At 49.4% G+C, this 21,788-nt stretch overlaps 1 protein-coding gene across 14 annotated transcripts in view; it reads right to left on the bottom strand.

The window, feature by feature from the left end:
* Positions 1-21,788, bottom strand: part of LOC100867392 (serine/threonine-protein phosphatase 4 regulatory subunit 1) — a 110,610-nt gene that overhangs the window by 58,909 nt on the left and 29,913 nt on the right. For 5 of the 14 annotated variants that reach the window (XM_086913036.1, XM_086913040.1, XM_086913044.1 and 2 more), the window contains one exon: positions 9,133-9,339. The exons of 6 other annotated variants lie outside the window; for them this stretch is intronic. In XM_086913036.1, coding sequence (XP_086769162.1) covers positions 9,133-9,339 — 207 coding nt within the window. Of the gene's footprint in view, positions 1-9,132; positions 9,340-10,176; positions 10,200-11,155; positions 12,673-21,788 lie in introns of those variants that run through there. 3 more of the 14 variants (XM_086913043.1, XM_086913039.1, XM_086913048.1) reach the window with 3 other exon arrangements.

The following is a 21,788-nucleotide window of genomic DNA, read 5'->3' as shown; positions in this document are numbered from 1 at the left end:
CACCATCTCGTGGCGAATGGCCGTATCAACGTTTCCTCGTATCGCAGTCCGAGAAGAGAGAATTGGATCGACAGACGCACGCACAGGTGTCGGAGTGATCTATGTCGGGAGAGTTTTAGAAGCGGATCCATCCCTTCTTCCCCGATTCCTTCACGAATTCACGAACATTTCTTTACCAGGTAAAAACGGGGGGAACGAAAGAAGAAGAAGAAGAAGAAAAGGAAAGATCGGTGGTCGCGACGCGTGGATGTACGTACGTATCGTACGTATTAAACGTCGTAAACGCGACGCGACGCATACCACCGCCCCCTCCTTGGCGGGTACGGGCGGGCAAGAGATCGCAGCATCACGGTCGGTCCAGTGGCGTCGCTGCCCTCCCCACCGTCCCGCGAGAGCTACGGTTTTTCGGTGGTGGGACACCTCTTACTTACTTGCTCGCTCGTTCGCTACTTATACACGCGCGCGCGCAATAATACACATACACGACCGCCTCATCGAGATCGTTACGTACGTGCGCGTTGTATTAGGTGTAGGACGCGGCCGCGCGCACGAGTGGCCGTACGCCCGACAGAGGGCAACAGGAGTGAGAGAGAGACGGGGGGGCCAGGGGAGAGGCGTCGCGCCGTGGGAACCGAGGAAAACGTTTCCCGCATACCACCCCTCCTCCACACCTCTCCCACCCCCTCCAACTCGAACACATCGACGCGCACGGTTTACGTACGCGGCCGAACACGCGCGAAAGCGTTCGAAGCGGGACCGCGCTAAGGAGGTATGGTCGCGAGACGAACCACGTGACCGGCCCGTAACTTCGCACAGCGTACCATCCTCTCTACCTCTCTCTCTCTCTCCTTTCTTCTCCTTCTCCCTTCTTCCACGCACCGCTCCGCTATCTTTCTCTCCGCGCAACGCACCTTCCGTCTCGCTCCATCAACCCTCCCCGCCCCTCTTTCTTCCTACAATCCTTATTCGAACGACGCAGTTGCTCCCGCGGTAGGTATATACGCGCAACTGCGTCGTAGGCTTCTCTCCTTCGCTTCCTTGTCCGGGCCGAACGCGCGCGACCGCACCGCGACGACGAGAACCGCAACCGTCCCCAAATCTCCACCTCGTACGCGAACCAATCGACCGATGTCTCGTCCCTGCCTTCTTTTTGCTCCTTCCTCTCTCTCTCTCTCTCTCTCTCTCTCTCTCTCTCTCTCTCTCGTCGTTTTCATGGTCTTTGTTCGTTCGCCGAGAAAAATGCGTTCGAACGGGACGAAATGATCATCGGTAAGGGAAACACACTTACCGGAAACGATCGCTCGCAACACAGTGGATAGTGCTCGATTCGACTTACCTGAAATCAAGAAGAAGAACGGATTATCTCGCGTATATATAAATATATATATATATGGTACGCGGGTGTAATTTTTAATTTCGGAATCATCTTTGTAAAATAAATGGTTATACAGATTATAGGACGATGAACGATTTTAGAGATACGCGAAATACCCCTTTCGTTGACACGAATACCCATAATTTCCCGTTGTTTGCCCTTCAACGCGCGTTGAAATTTACAGGGAAGTATACACCTTTAAATACACCTGGTAGGCATCGTACTCGTTGATATCAACGTTCGATATCGTCGATACGATATACGGGTTGAACTTGCTCGCTTGGACTTGCTCGCTCGATCGTTTCAACGAGATATATAACGTAAAGGAAACGATATACGTAACGTTATCCGATCGACGTCGAGCAACGTCGTTTCGTCCACCAACCAATCGTTAATATAAAAAAAAAAAAAAAAAAAAACTAGCGTCGAAATCGATGGCGCATCGATCGAACGCGCGAGACGAATAAGAAATCGGAGGAAAAGGGAGAGTGGAGAGTATCCATTATTTGGCACGATTTAACGGGGAGCACATTTCGAAGAGTGGTGTTTCCACGGATAGAGTGGAAAAGGAGGAGGAGAGGAGAGCGAGAGCGGGTACGGAAGAACGGCACGAGGGGAGGAGACGGGCGCGAAAGTAGCAGGTATCCGTCGAATATGCGTGAAAATTTGAGACTGGCAAATGAAAATTCCGCGGAGAGTACTCTCTTTCTCCCCTCCCCCCTCCCCTCACCCTTCGTGCATCTCGATTATTTCGCGAAATCCCCGATTTCGAAGGCTCGACAATTTCGGCCGGCACAATTCTCGATTCACCACCCACCAGTATTCGTCTACTTCGAAAGAGTTTCGACACCGCCTGAGCGGAGAGAAGTTCGACGAGATTCCGAGGAAAGAAAGGAGGGAAAGAGAGGTCGCCGCCCTTTCGCCCTCGCCTTCGTAAACTTGGAGAGCCGTTCGAACGAATCGCGACCAACGACGCGTGCTCGCGCTTCCCTACAACTCTTCGCCGTTGTCTTTTTCGCAGACGGTTAGATTTTTTTTCCACGATAAGCCCAAGTTTGGCCTCGGCCGCGTGGGAAGCTATAGCCGCGGGGCGCATTCGCGTGGCAAACGAGCGGAGAAAATTTCGCTCGCCACGCTTCGCACGCTTCTTCCTCGCGCGGCTTTTCCATTGGAGGAATCCGTAGCAAGACGCCGCGTATCGAAGTTATCTGGGAACGTCCATAACGTCCATATTTTTCGTTCTTATCGTCAATTTTTTTTTTCTCGACAAACATCGTCGGAGCAACTCGCTGATCGTCCTTCTCGAGCACCGTGCGCATTTTCGGTGCAGCGCCCGTAGCGAAAGGGTTAAATTACGTAGCGCGGCAACGACAACAGGGACACCTAAGAAGGAAGGGAAGAAACGTCTCTTTTCTTGTCTCGGCGCGGCAATCTATCGCGTTACGAACGATGGGCTCGAGGGGGGAGGGGAAATATAGCGGGGAAAACGAATTTTGCGTGGAAGGATTTTAAATTAAAGGAAGGAAAGTTGGCGGGAGCCGCGAAGGAAGAAGACGCGTCTCGGTGAACGCGCGACGTCCCCTTCCCTCCCGCCCCGTTCGTTGGTCGGTTCGTCGCCGGCCGGTTAAGGGCAACGACGAGGAGTAAAGTAATCAGCGAGAAAATTGGTTGACGAGATAGTCAGATTGGCCGCTGGCCACTTGACTGCTCGATTGTCCAGACACGCCCTCGGCGAAATGAAATTTGATTTTGTCGGGCAATTTCGCGCCCAAATCGACCACCCCTCGCCGAGACGGAGCGAAAGAGCGTAGTATCGCGCGCTCGAATAGCACCGCCGCGATCCGAGAAGCATGGTGCGAAAGCGAGTGGAGTTAGAGGGAATGGCGGACGGAGAGATCGAAGGAAGGAAGGAAAGAGAGAGAGAGAGAGAGAGAGAGAGAGAGAGTAACCTCGTTAAGAGCCGCACCCTCGTGGTATTGGCCTCATTGGCCTCGTTTAGAGTCATCTTTCCAAGCGTCGAGTGGTCTCTTAAAAGTTCAAAGGGTAGAAAAGATGGGGTGTGTTCCGCGTGCGTTCGGGGAACAAGGTTACGCGCGGCCGATCGTGTCTCGGCCGTGGAAAAACCGTGTTTCGCTCTCGTTTCGTCGATTCGGGGATGGGAGTAGCGCGGGAGACCGCCTTTTCTCCGTTTCTCTCCTTCCGTTCCGTTCGGGCGAGAGAGAGAAAGAGCGAAAGGGTCGATAACCGTCGCGCCGATCGCGAGCCAACGACCACGGAAACGAAAGTTGGGGATAAAAAAAAAAAAAAAAAAAAAAAAAAAAAAAAAAAGATAAGGTAAGAAGGGGTAGAAAGAAAAAAATTTCCACGGAGAAGGACATATATATATATATAGATACATGGGTTTCGGCCCCAAACAATCTTGATTACGCGAAAATGTCGCATGATTCGATTACGACAGCGAGCGTGAACGTACTTAAGCGAGCAGACGCGCGCTACCATAGTCCGTGTAATTCAATTTCTTTAAAGTAATTACTTGTTGCTTCTACCGTGCAAGTTAGTTTCCGGTTGAAAATCAATGGCGCATCCACGACCGGCAGCTTTCTCATTATGCGCTGAAAGCGTCCTCCTCCCTTGAAAACGCGATCGATTAAGGAGAGGGGGGGGGAGGAGGAGGAGGAGGAGGAGGAGGAGGAGGAGGAGGAGGAGGACATCCGATTACGAATCGAGGCAAGGACGTGTACACACGCGCGTATTTATATCGCCGCGTTTCTCCTTCCTTCCGATCGATCCTAATTTCCCTAATTTCTCGATCCGATCCCGTGTTCGTCCGGAAGAATCGTTTTTTTTTTTTCCCCGTATTTATTCGTTCCAACGTTCGATTTCGGTCGGGGAAGAGAAAAGCTGATTGCTTGCTAGCCGAGGTCGAAAGAATCGTTGAAGCGCGAGCAGGAGGAGGAGAGGAAGGAGAAACAGTGGGCAAGGTAAACGGTAAAATCAGAGCCGCCATTGATACGGAGAGGAGACCTTACGCGCCGCAGCCTCGAAACCTCCAACAGAGTTTACGAGGCCTCTTTGCCGAGTTTCTTTCGTAAATACGACGTTGTTTCGAGCGTGGAACGAAGAAGCGGAAACGGAGCGCGAATCGGTAGATAACCGTGCCAAGGACGATCGATTTGCGTTGGATTTATTCGAGTGGAATACGAGACGTCGTTTCTCGCCGCCATTTTGCCGCTTCGATCTCGATACTTTGGATCCATCTTCCAAAATCTATCGACTAATTCGATGAATTCAAACATTCATTTACGCGCGAATTGTGCGTGAAAATCGTGATAAGTAACGCGGTTAAGAGATCCAATTTTTTGAATTTCATTTGAAAATCTAATATACATGATCTAGATATTTCGAAGCAAAATTTCCACGCGTAGATAACGTTCGTTCCATAACGATAACGCGATCGTTAAAAAAAAATCGTTAAAAAAGGAGATGGAGAAGAAAACGAGGCTTGCCATGTACTCGGATAGGAAGAGCGAAGGCGCGAGATTTCGCGGTATCGTTTGAGATATTTTGAACCGGACTTCGAAGAAACATCCAGTTTCTCGGCGAATTTACAACGCCATCGTTCGTCCACGCCATGGTTACTCTCGAGCGAGACTATCGATTCACCACTCTCGTTTCGCGTAAAGGAAAGATCGGCCGAAAAACGGAACCGACTTTTCCTTCTCCGTGAGAATCGATCCAAGATTGATCGCGCGTACATCGCTTGCCTTAATCTCCTCTAAACGCGTTGCCCTAAACGTGTGTTTTCCTTTCCCTTGTTTGTCTTTATCCGTGGACGCGGCTGGTGAACGGTCACGTGAGCGTGCAAAATTCTGCTCTCTTAAAATAACTTGGCAGGTAAAAGGAGTCTCGTGGTAGACAGAGAACCCGGGAAAACGCATCGCCTCGTATTCGATACGAATCGAGGGATCGATGAATAGCTGCCGCGTTTTTATCATCCGCGCAACCTTCTCACTTTTTCATCGACTTATTTACTCCGTAAAGAAAGAAAGAAAAAAAAAAAAAAAACGTCGACTCGGAATCTCCAAGTCTCTGTCGCGTCTACACCTCGCCCAGACTTCCCTCCAGATTCGGCCGCAACATTTTTGCGAGGAGGAGAAAGGATTACGAACGAGTTCAACGAACCCTTGTTTCTGAATCGCGGCGCCATAGCGACCCCTAAATCACTGTCACGGCGAATCGTCGCTATCTAATACTCTATCTTTCGCGCAGCTTATAAAGGCGAGCTGCGTGCACGCACCGCATTTCGCATCGTGCTGTATGCGCGCGTGCAGTTGCGTGCCTGGCACGGTGTGCGGCACCGGGCCACGCACCTCTTTCTCGCAGTCACGCACCAAAACAAACCCCCCTCCCTCTGCCGTCTTACGACCGAGGTTTTGGCCCTTCTTCGCCCAACTTGCACATATCGATTCCACCGATTTTTCCCCCCGCCGTTGGAAAATTCGATTCAACCTCGATCGAGAACGAAACGACGCCGACTGTTTCGGAGGCAAAGAGGAGATCGGTATTTCTTCTTCTTCTTCTTCTTCTTCTTCTTCTTCTTTCTCGTTTTAGAAGGCAACGCAGCTGTGTAAAGGCGGTGGTTTCGCGACGCGGCGTGGCGCGGTGCACGCGAAATTTACGACACGCCGTTCAATATTACACGGAAGGTGAATATTTCACGGCGGGGCAAGTTCAAAGAAAACGTCGTCACCGGCGCTACGGAACACGTCGGCGTATCTTAAATCGGTCGTGAAAGCAGCAGAAGAACCCCCACCGCTTCTGCATCAAAATTTGCCCGTACCTGTTTGTATTTTACGACTCTTCGTAGATCGTTTCGTCGACGTCGAACGAAAACGACGAGACGCGCGTCAATGAGACGACGACGACGGCTCTCGCCTAGACGGCGACAAACGCGGCTCGAGACCCGATAGACGACGTTAACCGAACAAGAGGGTTGAGAATCAATTAGACGGCGAGTCACCGGAAGTAAGACGTGTACGCTTCCTGACGCGCACGTCATACCCCATTGTTCCAAGACGAGAGAGAGAGAGAGAGAGAGACTTCATCTTCTCGACGTACGAGCCACCTGCACCCTCCTCGCCGCCTTTCTCTCCCGACATCGATCACGAACCAACCACCCCCGATCGCGATATTTATTATCCGTCCTTCCCACGAAACAAGAGAACAAAGAGAGAAAGAAAGAAACGACTGCGATGATCGTTATCGAGATCGTTCGCTTTATTATAACGAATTCCTTAAACGGTTCGACGATCCAACGATCGTATCGCTATTTCCGACAAATTATATAAATCGCACGAGTGGGACGCGTTACACGCGTGTTCCACCGCGGAGAAACGCAAACCAGCCTCGTTAAGATCGAGACACGTGAGCCCATAAACGAGTACGTTCCGTTTTACCTACGCGATGTAGGCGTTCTGCCGGTCAACGCATCTTCGAACCCCGATTTTTACCATCCCCGACGCGAGAAATAATCTCTCCAATTTTCCAAAATTTCCTTTCCCTTCCCTCCCTTCCGTACCTATCTCTCTTTCTCACCTCTGTTTCTTCTCCAATTTGCCGCGAGATTCCGCTTTTGCGACGCGAATCGACGATAATTCGTCGAAAAAGAAAAAAAAAAATTCGATCCTTAGCGATAATAGGAGAAGGAAGGTGCCCACGCGGATGTACAAAACAATGGGACAATGTCAAAGTACAATTATGGTAGCAGCCAAACGCGATTCGCCCACCTGACTGCGTTCCACACCTCGTTCTCGCTTTTCGCCTCTTTGTCGCTTTCCATCTTTCTTCTTTATCACCGTCGATAGCTATTAAACGTGACGTTATTGCCGACGTTTATTCCCCATCTATTTTAATATCTTTGACGAATGCGCTCGAACAAAGATCGAGACATCTTATTCGATTTTCTATCGAACTTTGTTCCAATTTTAAGAAAATTCGATCAAAACGGCGATCGTAACCCCTAATTTTCGTGCAATTTTTTTCATCTCTGTCGCGTCGTTAAATATACCTTTTTCCTTTTATGCGAACATTCGCCATCCGTATGAACAATCCGATCACGAGCGTTGAACACATTTTCGATCGGTCGTCCTTCTCTCGATCGTTATCTCGTACGAATCTATCCGATCGAATTGGAGATCGGCACAGAAAAGAATAATAATAAACCTACCGTCCTACCGTTCGATCTCGAATATTTCAGGCTCGATCTAATTTCTCCGCTTACTAATTTACATTCGCAAGATCGACTTTTCCACGGCAACAGCTATCAATCTCCATTACAGCTTCCGACAGCGATCGCTTTCGGGCACGCCCCTTTTCGCCCTTAAACCGCCCTTAAAATATCGTTATACCTATTTTTCCATCCGAACGTCGATACGCGCGATGCGCGCATCTTTCCTTCCCGAGAAATTATCGAAATCTTTGAGAAAAAAAATTGAGAGAGAGAGAGGGAGGGGGGGGGGGGGGGAGAACGAAACGAAAGAGGGTACGATGACCCTCCTCTCCCCTCGTTGGAAAGTTGGCAGACTCGATCGGTTCGTGCACGACCGGCTTCCTATGTATCTTTTAACTTTCCGTCGACGCGCTCTCTTCAACGTCTCGCATTGAAATGAAAATCAGTGCAAGCAGTTGCGCCGATCTTCCTCGGTCGATAAAGTAGTTGTACCAGTTTACTCGAAACCCTCGACTGGTCGCGACAGGTCGAAACGTGAATACCAGACCAGACGTTGTCTCGCAACCAACGTTCGTAATTTCGTTTCGGATCGTTCGCGATGTGAAAAGGGAGAGAGAGAGAGAGAGATAAGTAAACGAATAAAAGAATTTATAGAACGATCGAAGGATGGACGAAAAATAAAACGCGTATCGTTATTATAGATCGGGAAACATCTCTCACACGAAGGAAACCGACATTTCTCTTCCAACCGATGAGAAATAATACGATATGGGAATGAGAAATTCTAATTACCGGAAAATGCAAATACTTGGAACGGAACCGTAAAATGGTAATTAGCGTTGGTAACAGTTTCTTGGACGTGGTATCTTGCATATGGAACTCGCGTTATTGCTTCGCAAACCGATATCGCCATGTTCCTTTTTGCTCCCCCCCCCGACAAACACGTCGTTGTAGAAAATTCAGTAGCAAAAATTGAAAAACTTTCTCGTCGTCGAGTGAACGACCTTCCCTTTTTTTCTTTACAAGTAATCCATTTCAGGTTAGAAGATTCGCCTCGTGCGTACACACGAAATTGAAATTTGACACAGGATCAAGATCCTGTGTTTCCAGTTTTACGCGTATAAACGTTTCTCTTCGAATTTTCTCATTCGAGGGAGAAAGGAAAAGAGAAAATTTCAAAGTTCGTTAGAATTCGTTCGGGTCCGCGGATACCGCGAAATTAAAAGGTTCGGAAAGATAAGAGCGTTAAAGTTGAGAGCGTTTCAAAGCGTCCGATTTTCGAGAGGGAAAATGATTTCTCGCTAAATCGGCGAATCGAATGAATTCGATAAATAAGAAAAAGAAGGAAAAGAAGGAAAAGGGAAGCGAAAAGGATGCGAAATCGGTAAGACGATCCGTCCGAGAGGCGATTAAACGAGCGATCGATCGAGCGATGGTAAAAGCATCGAACGAAACGGGTCATACGCATAGGTTTCACGATCGTTTCACGGATCAGGCGGGAAAGAAATTCTTCGATCGATTGGCTTACCTCGTAAGACGAAAGTAGGACGGGTTCGTTCCAAATCCTGAACAACGCACGGCAGACGCATCATTGGACGGTGCGAGAGTGTCGGTGTGAGGAAACAACGATTGGAGAAAACGCGGACGGTGCATCTTCGGTTGAAAACGGTCGGGCTGTATTCTCAGGTTGGTGATCGATCGCGGGGAATGCGAGACGTCGAGGTCGATAGATTGGCTGTCGGTCGAAAGGAAATTATCCATATCAATATCGATACACACGTGATATCATTTATGAGGATTTTTTTTTTCGGGCATCGATGACAACGCGACAACGCGATTCTCACGTGTCCCTAACCCGGGCCGCCATCTTGCTCGTCCACCATGCGAAGTCAGATCTCCCCACCACCGATCGTCGCCCCTCTTCCAATCTTCGTAAAGCAAAGTTTTTGATACGCCAATTCCCGTCTCCTAACTCCACTTACTTCTGCTTGTCGCCACGTTCCCGCGAAAAACAATTTTCAACAACCGATATCGATCAATCCTCCCCGTCCCAACGAATCGTAATACGTAATAATATCGCGTAACAACGTATTCCTCTCTCTCTTCGATTCTTCTCCAGTCTTCTTCGATTCTTGGACGTCGAAGACGGACACGCGCACGAAGAGCATCGAGAGGAGGAGAGTGGCGCGAATCTCCAATTCGGATAAAAAAAAAAATGATACGTTCGAGAATGCAGATGGAGAGCGACGAAGCTTCTCGACGAGGAGAATGGAGATTTTGGGTGAATCGAGGCGAGAAGCGAAATACGATTGCACGATTTTAATATGGCGCGTTTCAAGGGTGATTCAGTTTCGCACGAGCGTGGATCGTCATGAGATGAGTCATGCCGCTTCTCCTCTCTATTCGTTATCGCGTTACGAAGCTTTCGGCATCGTCGTCTCGTGATTCGTGGCCGTTGCCAATTTGATCGTTCTTAACACGACCTTGACGAATACGTCGCCGAATACGTCGCATCCTTGGTATCGTATATCTGAAACTGGTTGGAAGAATTGTCACTCGCCGCGAGTTTTACCTTGGTGAACCGTCCATCGACGATCGATCGGATGGACGGTCCTCGGTAGGCGGTGCCTTCTCGTGAACGCGTGAAAAGAATTTCGAACGTCGCACGATGGAACACGAGCGTCCATTCATCACGAGCCTCGTGGTAAAATTCCTATTCGAAACGACGTGGAACGATGACGTCCACTACTATACTATATGTAACGATCAGCCAACGATCAGCTTAATCCGAGTTTTATTCCCGGAGAAAAAACGAAACGCAGATTCGTAAATATAACCGCGACGTGTTTACGATCGAGCGCCGTTGCGTTGTAAACAAGGTCGGCACACCGTTTCGAATCTTTCGTCTTTTTCGATCCGAACCCCGCTTCGATCTGAAAGTATAAAAATGGAAAGATTTTGGGACGCGCGGTTGAGAAGAAGGAGCAACCAGTGGACTGGCAGCGGCGTTCGAAAATAGAGGCGCCGGTTAGATGGCACGCTCGAAGCCGCCGCTGCGTTATCCGTCTTATCGCTCGGCCCATTACGTAAGCCACACACCATGTCGCCCACGTCTTTCGCAGCAAAAGGGGCTTCGTGCGCGGTCGACGGGCGAAAGTATAAAAGACGAGCGCGGAATACCGAGAGCGGGAAGCGAGAGGGAAACGAGAGCAACGAGAACGGAACAAACGGGATAAACAAAAAACGAAGGAACAAAACAGCCGGTTATATTCGTGATACACGATCGTGTTTCAAAGCTTTCCAACTCCTCGTGACGAATGGCTGGTTGTTGGGCGCCACGAAATTTCGCGGCGCCTTCGGGCCGCGTTCACGTGAACGCGATTTACTGCGCAGATTCCAAGTCACGCGGTTCTTCATTCGTACCTACGTACGTAGCCGCACACGATAACTTTTCTTTCTCTATGCGTCCCGCTGTTGCCCCTCGGACGTCGAACTTTCCTCATCCCCACTTTGCGCGTCTTTAACCTCTTTTCATACTACGTATGACTTACGTTTTCGGTTCTTTTCCTCCTCTATCCTCTATCGTCCACCATGCCTCCTCCTCCTCCTTCTCCTTCTCCTTCTCCTCCTTTTCCTCCTCGTCGTCGAAACGTTTGATGCCGTAAATCCTCTCATCCTTGTCTTTTCCTTCGTTCCTCGTCTCACAACAGGATTTATTTACGACGATTCTTCGTCTCGTCGACACGGTATATATATATATATATATATATATATATATATATATATATATATATATACACACCTACTACACATATATACCTCGTATTTCGTTTCTCGATACTCTTCGCGCACTTTTAATTATCCCATCGTCCATTTCCAATTTCTTCTTCCGCACGGTTTATCATAGGATAACCCCGGTCGCTGTCAAGTTCGTTGTTACCGGCTGAACAAATTTCCTCGCTCTTCTATTTCGATTGATCGTTCGTTCGTTCGTTCGTTCCTTCTTTCTTTCTTTCTTTCTTTTTTTCTTTTCTTCCTTCCTTCCTTTCTTCCTTCCTTCGTTATCGTCATCGTCGTTATTCGTCGAATTTCACGAAGGGGGAACGACTTTTTCGCACTTCTTCTGCGTACAATTTGCCCGTTATACAAGATGCAGCGGTTATTCCTTGTTCTCGCCAGTTTGCCGATTGGCGCGTTTCGCGTCACGAAACGAGCAAACATACCGGTCGAGCGAACACGTTCCGTTGACCGTTCGTCGTTCGTTGCTTCGTTCGCGTGTCGCTTCTCCCCGTTTTGTCACTGTATCGACGGTTCCCATGTACGCTCCCCCTCCCCCCTCCCCCTCCTCACTGTCAATTTTCTCCGACTCCGACGGCTTTGAATCGTGACGAAACACACGGTCCCGAGAACGCGACAAACAACTCTGTCGAAAACGTGAAAGTGTGCGTAACGCACGAGCGTCATGAACGGTCCGATGTATGCGTGAGAAAACACGTACCGACTCGCGTGCGCAGAAGCAAAGCGCACACGCGAGAGACGCAGTTTAAGCCTAAGGAGAGAGAGAGCGGCGACGTTACGGAGGTTCTCCGACTCTCGTACTACACACTGGGTGGCCCGGGTTAGCGTACGACGCAGTTAAAATGGCCGCGAATGTGTTGTTTTCTCTCTCTCTCTCTCTCTCTCTCTCTTCTCTCTCGTCCATCCTCTTCTCTCCCGTCGTCTTTTCTCCCCTTTCCCGTTATTAACGTGGCTCGTCCGTTTCGTTGGCACACACGCGACGACATCGTGGTCGGGAGGGGGGGGGGGGGGGGAAGGAAGAGGAGATCACGGCGTGGCCCGGCCGTGAAATCGAGAACGCGATTTCGTTCGACGCGCGACACAGAAACCGTGTTTCGTCCACGTCCACGGATGGGAGACATGGCCGCGAACGCGAAACCAAGCGATTCGCGATGACACTTTGAGGAGCGGGACACGCGCGAAGTTCCGCGTGGGACTGTGCCGCGCTAACGTGAGTCTGACGCCGCCGTGCACGTCGACACACAACACACACCGAACAAGATGCGACGCAAGAGCGCAGCGCCACGCTCGGTCGTCGCCGAAACTGCGAGGGTAAATAGCGCCCTGTTAAGGAGGGGAGAGCAACGATAGAGAGGGGTAGGGGTACTAGGGGAGAGAGAGGGAGAGAAAGAGAGAGAGAGAGAGAGACAGAGACTACACTCGCGTACCGAGCAGTGTACGCCGCGGCGGGCGGGCGGTCGGGCAGGGGAGGGAAAGGAAGGGCGGGGAAGGGGGAAAGGAGAAGGTGGGGGGGGGAGAAAGGGGAATGGGAAGGAGGGAGGCGGGAGGGACGATGGGTAAGGGAGGAAGAAACCGAGGGAAAGAAATATATAGAGGAAGAGAGAAATAGAGCAGGAGAAGAGGGAGGGAGGGAGGGGGCATCTCAAGAGTGCGTCGGGCCAAGTGCGCGAGTGTCGTCACATCCGGTATTCGGGGTGGCGCTGTACTGCGATACGTTTACGTGTATGCGTGCGCGATAAAAGCCCGACGTACCCGCGCATATGTGCGTGCGTGTGTGCGCGCGCGCGCGCGCTTGTGTATGCGTGCACGTTCGTGAATACGAACGCGTACAGGGTGGAAGCGAGAGCGGCGTAAGCGTGACACAACATTCCGTCCGTGCATCGTGTGTACGCGGAAAATTATGTGGCACAGGTCGCTGGGATTCTACAGATATGGGCTGTCACGTGAGACGAGCATATGGCTGGCTGGTTTGGCCTGTTGAAAAATTCATAGCCGTATTCGCTTTTGCCGTGCTATCGCGTTGCCGGACTTTACGCGCTTCGGTGTATCGCGAAAGTATATAGGATTTCGATTGTCGCGCGTTCGCGGTGGTGAATCGGTCGAAACGGTAAACGAGCGCCGCGCGCGTGCCACGGAACGAACACGGAGTGCAACGAATTCCAAGCTATGCGGAAAATCATATTTTCTATGCTGCCGCCGGTACTGTTACGTTGTTACGCGTGTATCTCTCGTTTCTCGCTACGAATTCTCGGCATACTTAACTCGGTCGCCGTATCCACGTTGTCATCAACACGATCAACTTTGAAACGAGCTCCATATACGAAATCGATACACAATTGAGATTAAATTTGTTAAATATACGATACGAAATGCGAAGAAATAAAAATAATTTTCTTTCCAATATACACGAGATAGTTTTACGCGTAGAAAGTAAGCCTCGATCAGAGACAATAATCGGTAGCAAAGAATAGCGCAACAATCGTTCTAAAAGTAGCTTGCGAAGCTATCGAGCGTCAAACGATATGCTCCCGATTAAATTGGGATTAAGCGCGAGAGATGTGCATGGTGAAGCGAGGATCATTGCGAGACAGAGAAACGCCTTCGCTCGGTACGTCCCTGATTGTTACGGAATAGAGACGCGGCAGAAATAGCACCGTTCCTCGACATTCCTTATAATCCACCGTCTGAAAGCGGGGACACGCAGGGAGGAGAGATTGTGTGAAACAACGTTGCGCAGCGACTACGACTACGACTACGAACTACGAACTACGAATACGACGCGACAACGACGACGACGACGACGACGACGACGACGACTAGCACACGATATTCGGTTCCGCGTCACTACTATTTTTCGCTGTGTTGTTGTACATCGTCACACGCATCGCATCGTGGTATATTCCGTTTTCCAGAATGTGCCGCACTAACACGCTCGCGCCAGCCAATTAGATTTGTTCGTAGCCTCTGGACTGGCAGCAGTTGTGAGAACGCGCGACTCGTTGAAAGTTTTCTTCTTCCTTCTCGTACGAACGACAAAGAAAGAGCTCGTGCCTTACCCGTTCCCGCATCCTATCCATCGATCGTATCATTTTCGGCTGGTCTCTTTGTCTCCTCGTTGACACCAAATTGTCAATAGATACGGAGAGGAAGAACGATATCGATAATTTCACGATCAATGCTCGTGCATTCTTACGCGAAACGCGATTATCCTTCGACTAGCAATCACTTTTTATTCTTCGTATCTCTCCTATTTCTCGAATCTCGATGTCACGAATCCGCCGCGTTTTTTTTTTCTCCCCCCCCCCTCCCCCTCCCCCCGCCCCCTCGTAATCGGAATCACGGCTCGTGGAAGAAACGAGGCGCCTTCGCGTTCGAGACGAGCGAGTTTCGCGGAATACTAATGACGCGTACTCCGAGTATTACCGAGTGACTGACGTAGAAAAACGAAAACTCGGGGAACGTTTTGTTGCGTTATCATTCGACGCTGTCGAGGAACGACCTCGAACGGGCCGGCATCCATCCGTGCATACGTAGCACGTGTGTGTGTGTGTGCGTATGCGTGCGTGCACGTACGTACGAGGTTTCGCGCGCGAAGAACCGTGCACGGGCACACATTTAAGAGTCACGTGGCGCTTGACGTCGCGACGATGCAGCATTTCATTCACGACGATCGATTTCATTAGCGAAACGTCGACGATATATTCCGCCTCGACGAAACCTTTGAATCGACCGACTACGTTCGCGTATCGTGAAATAATTTTTCACCGACGTATCGATTTATCTGGCCGCCCGTACACGCCCGTTCCTCCAACCGATCATCGGCTACCGATGACGTGTGCCGATAACGCGCCACTCACGTTTCGTTCACAAACGAAAATACGCGCCTGTGCTTTTCCTGCTCTCCTGCTTTCCTCCTCGTTTATTCTTTTCATTCGTTCCTTCGCGTCCTCGTCGCTTCTGCTTCTTGTTTCCGCCTAGATCGCCAAACGTCACGCGCGTGCCTATCTTTCCAACGCAGAGAGGGATCGTGGGCACAAGTAGGACAAGAAACCGAGAGAAGGAAAAACCGAGATTCGTCCAACACGCGCAACGTGCTCCACCACGGCGACAATGGGGAACAATAATCGACGTTCGATCAATAATCGAGCATCGTATTAATCAATTCCACCGCGTTATCGCGCTGTGGCGTTTCGAGCGCGGAATACGACCGATTTTTACGAGCAATCACGCTCTACCTTCTTCCATCTTCCATCTCGTTCTCCGCTGCGCAAATATTTGCTTTTTCGCCGCACACACTTGTACCCTCGTTACATCGCTCTTATATCGTATTGCATAAGGTATTATTACGTTGCTTCTTTTCCTCCGGTTTACCTATTTTCCAGTCATCTCGACGAAAATTTTCGCCTCGTTAAATCGGGATCGAGCGGAGGACGATCGCGTCGGATGATGACGACCGTACGATGATTGTTATCGAAAACGATCGGTTCTCTTCATACGGGTACTTTTAATTTATCGACGCGTAACATCGAGATCGATGAAAGAGAGAAAGAAGGAAAGAAGAAAAAAAAAAAAAAAAAAAGAAGAGGAACCGTGTCGATTTCCCGGCGGGATCGATTGGCGCGGATCGATTCGCGGCTCGAAGGAGAGGCGAGAGGCGGCGCGGATCGACGAGGTTGACGAGGAGACGTCGGACGAAGATCCGACGATTGCTCGTCCAAAGTTTCGCGTAAACACACTCGGAGATTACTACTTCCCTCTCTAACACTGTCGAGGGAATTATCAATTAGAATTAATTAGCAATTAAGGCAACCAACTTTCCACGAGTTAGACATTAGAACGACGATTCTCGTAAAGAGAAAGCGAAAGGGAGGGAAGGGGAAGAGTTTCGAGGAGTCGTCTTTGTCGGCACGAATCGATCGGACAGCATTTCTCAATCGACAGGAATTTCACACCCTCATCGAGATTCGTTTAATCAACTCGTCGCGTGAATAATCGGTGAGAAAATCGTCTCTCTCTCTTTCCTTCTCGTTGCCGCGGAATCGATCGATAACGCGGTATATTCGAAACACGAAACGGAAACGTAAGATGATCGGCGCGAAATGGAGCGAGAGAACGGAAGGGAAAAGAGAGGAGAGGCGCAATCTTGCGCGACCTTTGACACACAATTTAATAGACGTTCGAGTCCGATCGCGTGGCCCGTTCAACGGGGTTCATCGCGATGATGCGGTTATTGTTTCGTTCCCGGATCGTCCGAATGAAAAGAGTGATAAAAATCGTGCATAAACATTGTAGAATAACCGTTGCTCTCTCGGTTTGAAGAAGAGAAAAAAAAAAAAAAAAAAGAAAAAGAAAAAATGTTTGTAATCTAGCAACAACCGAGTACTCAACCGAGAGATATCGAAATAACGTGAACGAGCGATGACGAAAGCGTAGACTTTGCATCGAAATATATTTACAATGTAATTACAATATCGAACGATAAAGTATAAAGAGTATGGTATAGTATAGAGTGAGCAGCTGGTCGTGGCTGGAAGGAAAAATTTACTTCGTTTTTGTCAACGAGCCCTTGCTCACTCTCCTTCGCGATCGATCGGATTCCCATTCGAGAGACGGATCGAGAGGCGGTCAGCCTCAAAGACGCTCGTCGCGGTATTCGTCGCACGAGTATTCGAGTCATAATTTCTCATAGCGCGAAGAAACCGGTTTCTCCGTAGCTAGGTAGTTCAGCTGACTCACGAATTTTCTCGGCATTCCACTCGGCCGACACGTTCCTAATAATAACAATAATCACGGATTCCGCGGAATCTTGATTCGGAAAATGGAAACTGTGACGATCACGATCTACATCCGCGAATCCCGTGGTTATGACGGCGATGATACGATTGATGATTCGACTCGATCGAATAGTGGGCGAAGTTTCTTTCGCGAAGCACGACTTCGTTCGAACCGATTCCTTTGTTGCAGCGATGACGATACGAGGCGTTCGGAGCGCTACTTACGTGTCGCTTCGTAATAAGTAGGCGGCTAGGAATTTTCATCCGCCAACTTTGGCGAAACGTATCGGCGAGAAAACGGTACGAACGACTGAGATAGCGTCGCTCACGTTCGTCTCTTATCTCGTGTATAACTCTTTCCTATTGTCGCGCAAACATCGTCGCGGTAAGTAAGTGAGCATCTACGTAAGTTCGGTTCGGGGAACGGCATAATCGAGAGCTTGTTGACCGTGTCGCGAGAGTAAGCGGGTAGGAACGCGGTAGTTTTCGATGAAAACGATAATACGAAGAAAACGTAAGCCGAATAAATAAAACGTTTCCGACGAACCGCGCGCATGGGAGAGTGAGAGAGTGAGTGAGTGAGCGAGCGAGCGAGTGAGTGAGAGAGAGAGAGAGAGAGAGGTCTCGATCTTGCCGCTAAGACTCGGGAGGAGACTATTAGCGCGGGGCGGCGGTTATTCAAAGTGGCGTAGCGATGGTGGCAATGGACTCTCGGAGTTCTCGGTGACACGAAGAGAAGAGACAAGGCGGGCGAAGAAAACTCATGAACGGGCAGAGTAGGACGGGAGGACGGACACCCGGGAGTCGGAGAGGCAGAGAGAGAGAGAGAAAGAGAGAGAGAAAAAAGAGGAAAGAGAGAGGAGTATTTTTAGCGGTTACACATTGTTGTTGACTGCTTCTGACGACATTGAACCGCGGTCCCGCGCGCCGGAGAGAGAGAGAGAGAGGGAGAGAGGGAGGGAGCACCAGTCTCTAAAGTAAACCAGCGGTGGCCTGCGCGCACGCTCCGCACGCACATGCGTGCTGTTCGCGAAAACATCTCGTGAAATCGCGAAATATGTAGCGAATTTCGCGTACGTACGATATATCAACTGTAATATTAACCCTCGTTTTTCTCTTACCTAGAGAGGAATCACTTTTCGTTTCGTTGCACAGCTGCACGAAAATCGATATTGTAAAAGGCGTAGGCGTATCATCGATCACCGTTATCAATTTCGTGCGATTTTTGGCTCGATTCGTGCGCTCCTCAGTAAGGCTGACCTTACTTTACGCGATACGATACGACTCACGCAGCATGGCGAGTCGGACCATTTCCTCAGATAACGAATTCATTCACAACGACGATTCATCCGGTTAACGAATCCGGCATACGCTCTGAAATTCGATCGAAAACTACGCTACACGCCAGCCAGAGAACGAACGTTTTTTAATACGTCCTTATTTTCTATTGTGCCATTTGTGGATATTTTTTTATCTCTCTTTCTTCGACCCAATTAACGAAATGGATGGATTTCGAATTTTTCGTTTTCGATAAAAATAAAATTTATCAAAACAATTAGAGATTCGTGGGAAAAATGATACAATTTCAATTATCGGTAACAGTTTTTCGATTTTTAACGAAAACGATCGATTTTTGTCATCAAAGATTCACGAATTTGCGAATATAGGATAGAAAAGAAATTTTGGAAGGAACGACTCGCGGTCAAAGGATTGAATAGACGTAGGGACGCGAAATGGGAAGAAAGATGGAATTGAAATTCGTTTCGCGTTCGTTTCGATCGCAAGATCTCGGGCCGCGTTATTGCAATTTTTCCAGACGATCGAGCAAACGTGGGACATTTTCCATCTGGATTCTTTCTTCGCGAATTAACGCGCGTCGCTCGTTTTTCCGAAAGTTTGCCGCGTCGCGGCGGGAATCTCCTTTGTCGCGTCAAACGCACTCCTCCTCCCCTCTGCGTTCGAAACGCGCGATACGCGGTCTTCGTTGACCAACTATAACGTCTCTCTCTCTCTTTTTTTTTTTTTTCGTGCAAAGTTCGAATCGTTCGAACGTTGATCGATCGCTGACCGAAAACTTACAAAGAAACGAGAAACGGAGAGAGATCGAAATGTGTGTATAGGCAGGTATACGAAAGAGTAGGTCCACGTATGTGAAAAGACAAGTATTTGGCGCAAAGGAAGGAAAGAAGTAAGACGGGATGACATCGATCTACGCGAAATGAAATGACGCAAACGCCCACGCGCGACGACGATCATATTCGACGAGAATATGGATCGATCCGAACGATTCGTCCTCGTCTTGAAATCTTTAGTCCTTGAAAAAAGCGTGCCACCAGTGGAACGAGTTGGTTGGTCGAGAAGGGAAAGGGCCGAGATAGATGAGAAAAATATGGAGAAGGGGGGTAATATAAAGTTGTAGAGAGAAACGCGTGATTCAAACTACAATAAAGTATTCCAAGAATACGAAGGATACGTTGCTATAGCAATAGCACGTGTGAATGATTACTCACGTCACACACGCATCGCTTCGATGTACGCACGATCCTCGTTCCTTGGACAAACTTACCTGCAACAGAACGGATAAAGTGATTTACCGTTCGGCGATGAAAAATACGCGAAGGAAAGAAAGAGACAGGATCGATACTTGGCTCGAGCCGGCGATCGACACGGCGATAACGCCAACCGAGAATCGAACAAACGTTGGAGATAGGAGAGAGTCACGTTTGTACCAGATCCGCGCAAATTCTCGCAACTTTGCTCTCTCTCTCTCTCTCTCTCTCTTTGCTCTAACTCTTTCGATTACGATCGACGAATCGTAATCCGAACGCAACGGAAACCAGATGTTTTACCATCTACGACCCGCATCGGATTCTTAAATCGGTCGATGAACGATACGCGATCTCGATAACGATCGGATCACGTATAAATATATACGTCACTGGAAGCTTGCGTTTCCTATCTATCTCTTTCCTCTTCTTCTTCTTCTTCTTCTTCGAGATAAGAATTTAGGGACGCGAGAATCAATGTTCACGGCGTGGAGGAAAAAGTTTTATTAACGAATCGTGGATTATCGGTCGATTTGGCAAAGGGCATGGGTTGGCACACACTTTGGAAGGAGACGCGCCAGATCGGGACAACGATCTCCGAATCTAACGTTCCAACATCTTTCCGTCGATTCTACAAAAGCGTCACGAAACGTGGCGCGCACCACCTGGACCTTGAATTCATCTCGCCTCTCTCTCTCTCTCTCGCTTCTACGTCTTCTTTTCTCGTTTCTTTCGCGTGCCCCGCCCGAAGGATCCCGCATCTGCCACCTTGTGCAGCGCCGCGTGTTTCGCCCGATAATCGTTCGCCCATCGTCTTCGCGATCTTCTCCGCTTTTTGCTTTCGAGAAATCCTTTTCGTTCCTTTCCTTTCGATCCGGAGGACCTTTCGATCGAACACCGATCCAAAACACCGATCGTAAACGACGTGCAACGTTTTCTCGAAGGATGAAGATGCCGCGTGTTTCGACAGGTGGCAGGTGGCGGATGCAATCGTTTATCCGTTTGAAAAATCGAATCTTGACGAAATCGTTGACGAAAAAAAAAAAAAAATCTACGATGACGGAGAGAAGGAAAGAAGGATTTGGCGGGAAACCGGCGGGGATTAATTTTTTTTAAAGGGAAAGGAAAAGAAGAAGGAAGAAAGAAAGAATGAAAGAAGGAAGGAAGGAAGGAAGGAAGGAAGAGGATCGCAAACGAACGAGCGGTTTAACGTCGAATGGTTCTACGTGGTTGAAGGTGGTGAAGCAAGCGAGCGAGCGAGCGAGTGCAAAAGGACGAGGGGTGGAGGGGGTGGAGGAGAAAGATAAAGGGAAAAGGAGGATAGGATAAGACGGGATAAAAGAGAAAAAGAGAGGCGAAGGCAGGGAGGCTTAAGCAGGGGGCAGCAGGTGATGCACCAGGTGGAGGACGACGGCGCGTGCGCCGTTTTGCCCCCCGCCTTCCGGTCACGTGCCACGGCCTCAACCCCTCGCCCCCACTCGTTCGCTCTTCCACAACAACTCTCTTTCGCGTATCCTTCATCGCGCGGATACGATCTTCCACTCTTCGTCCTTTCTTCAACCCGTGTGCGTGTGTACCACGATTGTACTTTTCGTTCTTCCAACAATTTTCCAAAAGTCGCAACAACGATTCGATAATAACGAATGTACGATCGACTTGGATCATCGTTCGACCGAGAACGCTCGTTTTGACGAGAAATGATCCCCCCCTCCGCCCTCTCTCTCTCTCTCTCTCCTTCGGGGAGAGTCGGCGAAGACGACAGATGTCGGATGGAAAGGAGAGAAAGGTGCAACACGGACGGTGTAGCATCGCTTTTTCGTTTACGATTCTACCACGATTATCTCTCGCTCGCTTATTTCACCCGACTTTTATCGTCTCTTCTTATCCTCCTCCTCCTCCTCCTCCTCCTCCATCCTGTTTTCTCGCTCGGGTTCGATCGCTGAGGCACGAAGAAGGAACGAGCGAGCGGACAGGAAGTGAGATAACCATCGACCCTAGTCGCCTGCCGTCTTCGAATGCTCCGCTTCGGAGATCCCTCGGCCTTTAGGGATTCTCGCCTCTGTGCG

The sequence above is a fragment of the Apis florea genome, unplaced genomic scaffold (genome assembly GCF_048593485.1).
Source record: "Apis florea isolate Af1SG1 unplaced genomic scaffold, ASM4859348v1 contig_3496_pilon, whole genome shotgun sequence".
Classification (NCBI taxonomy): Eukaryota; Metazoa; Arthropoda; class Insecta; order Hymenoptera; family Apidae; genus Apis; species Apis florea.
This window is presented reverse-complemented; position numbering and strand designations above follow the sequence as displayed.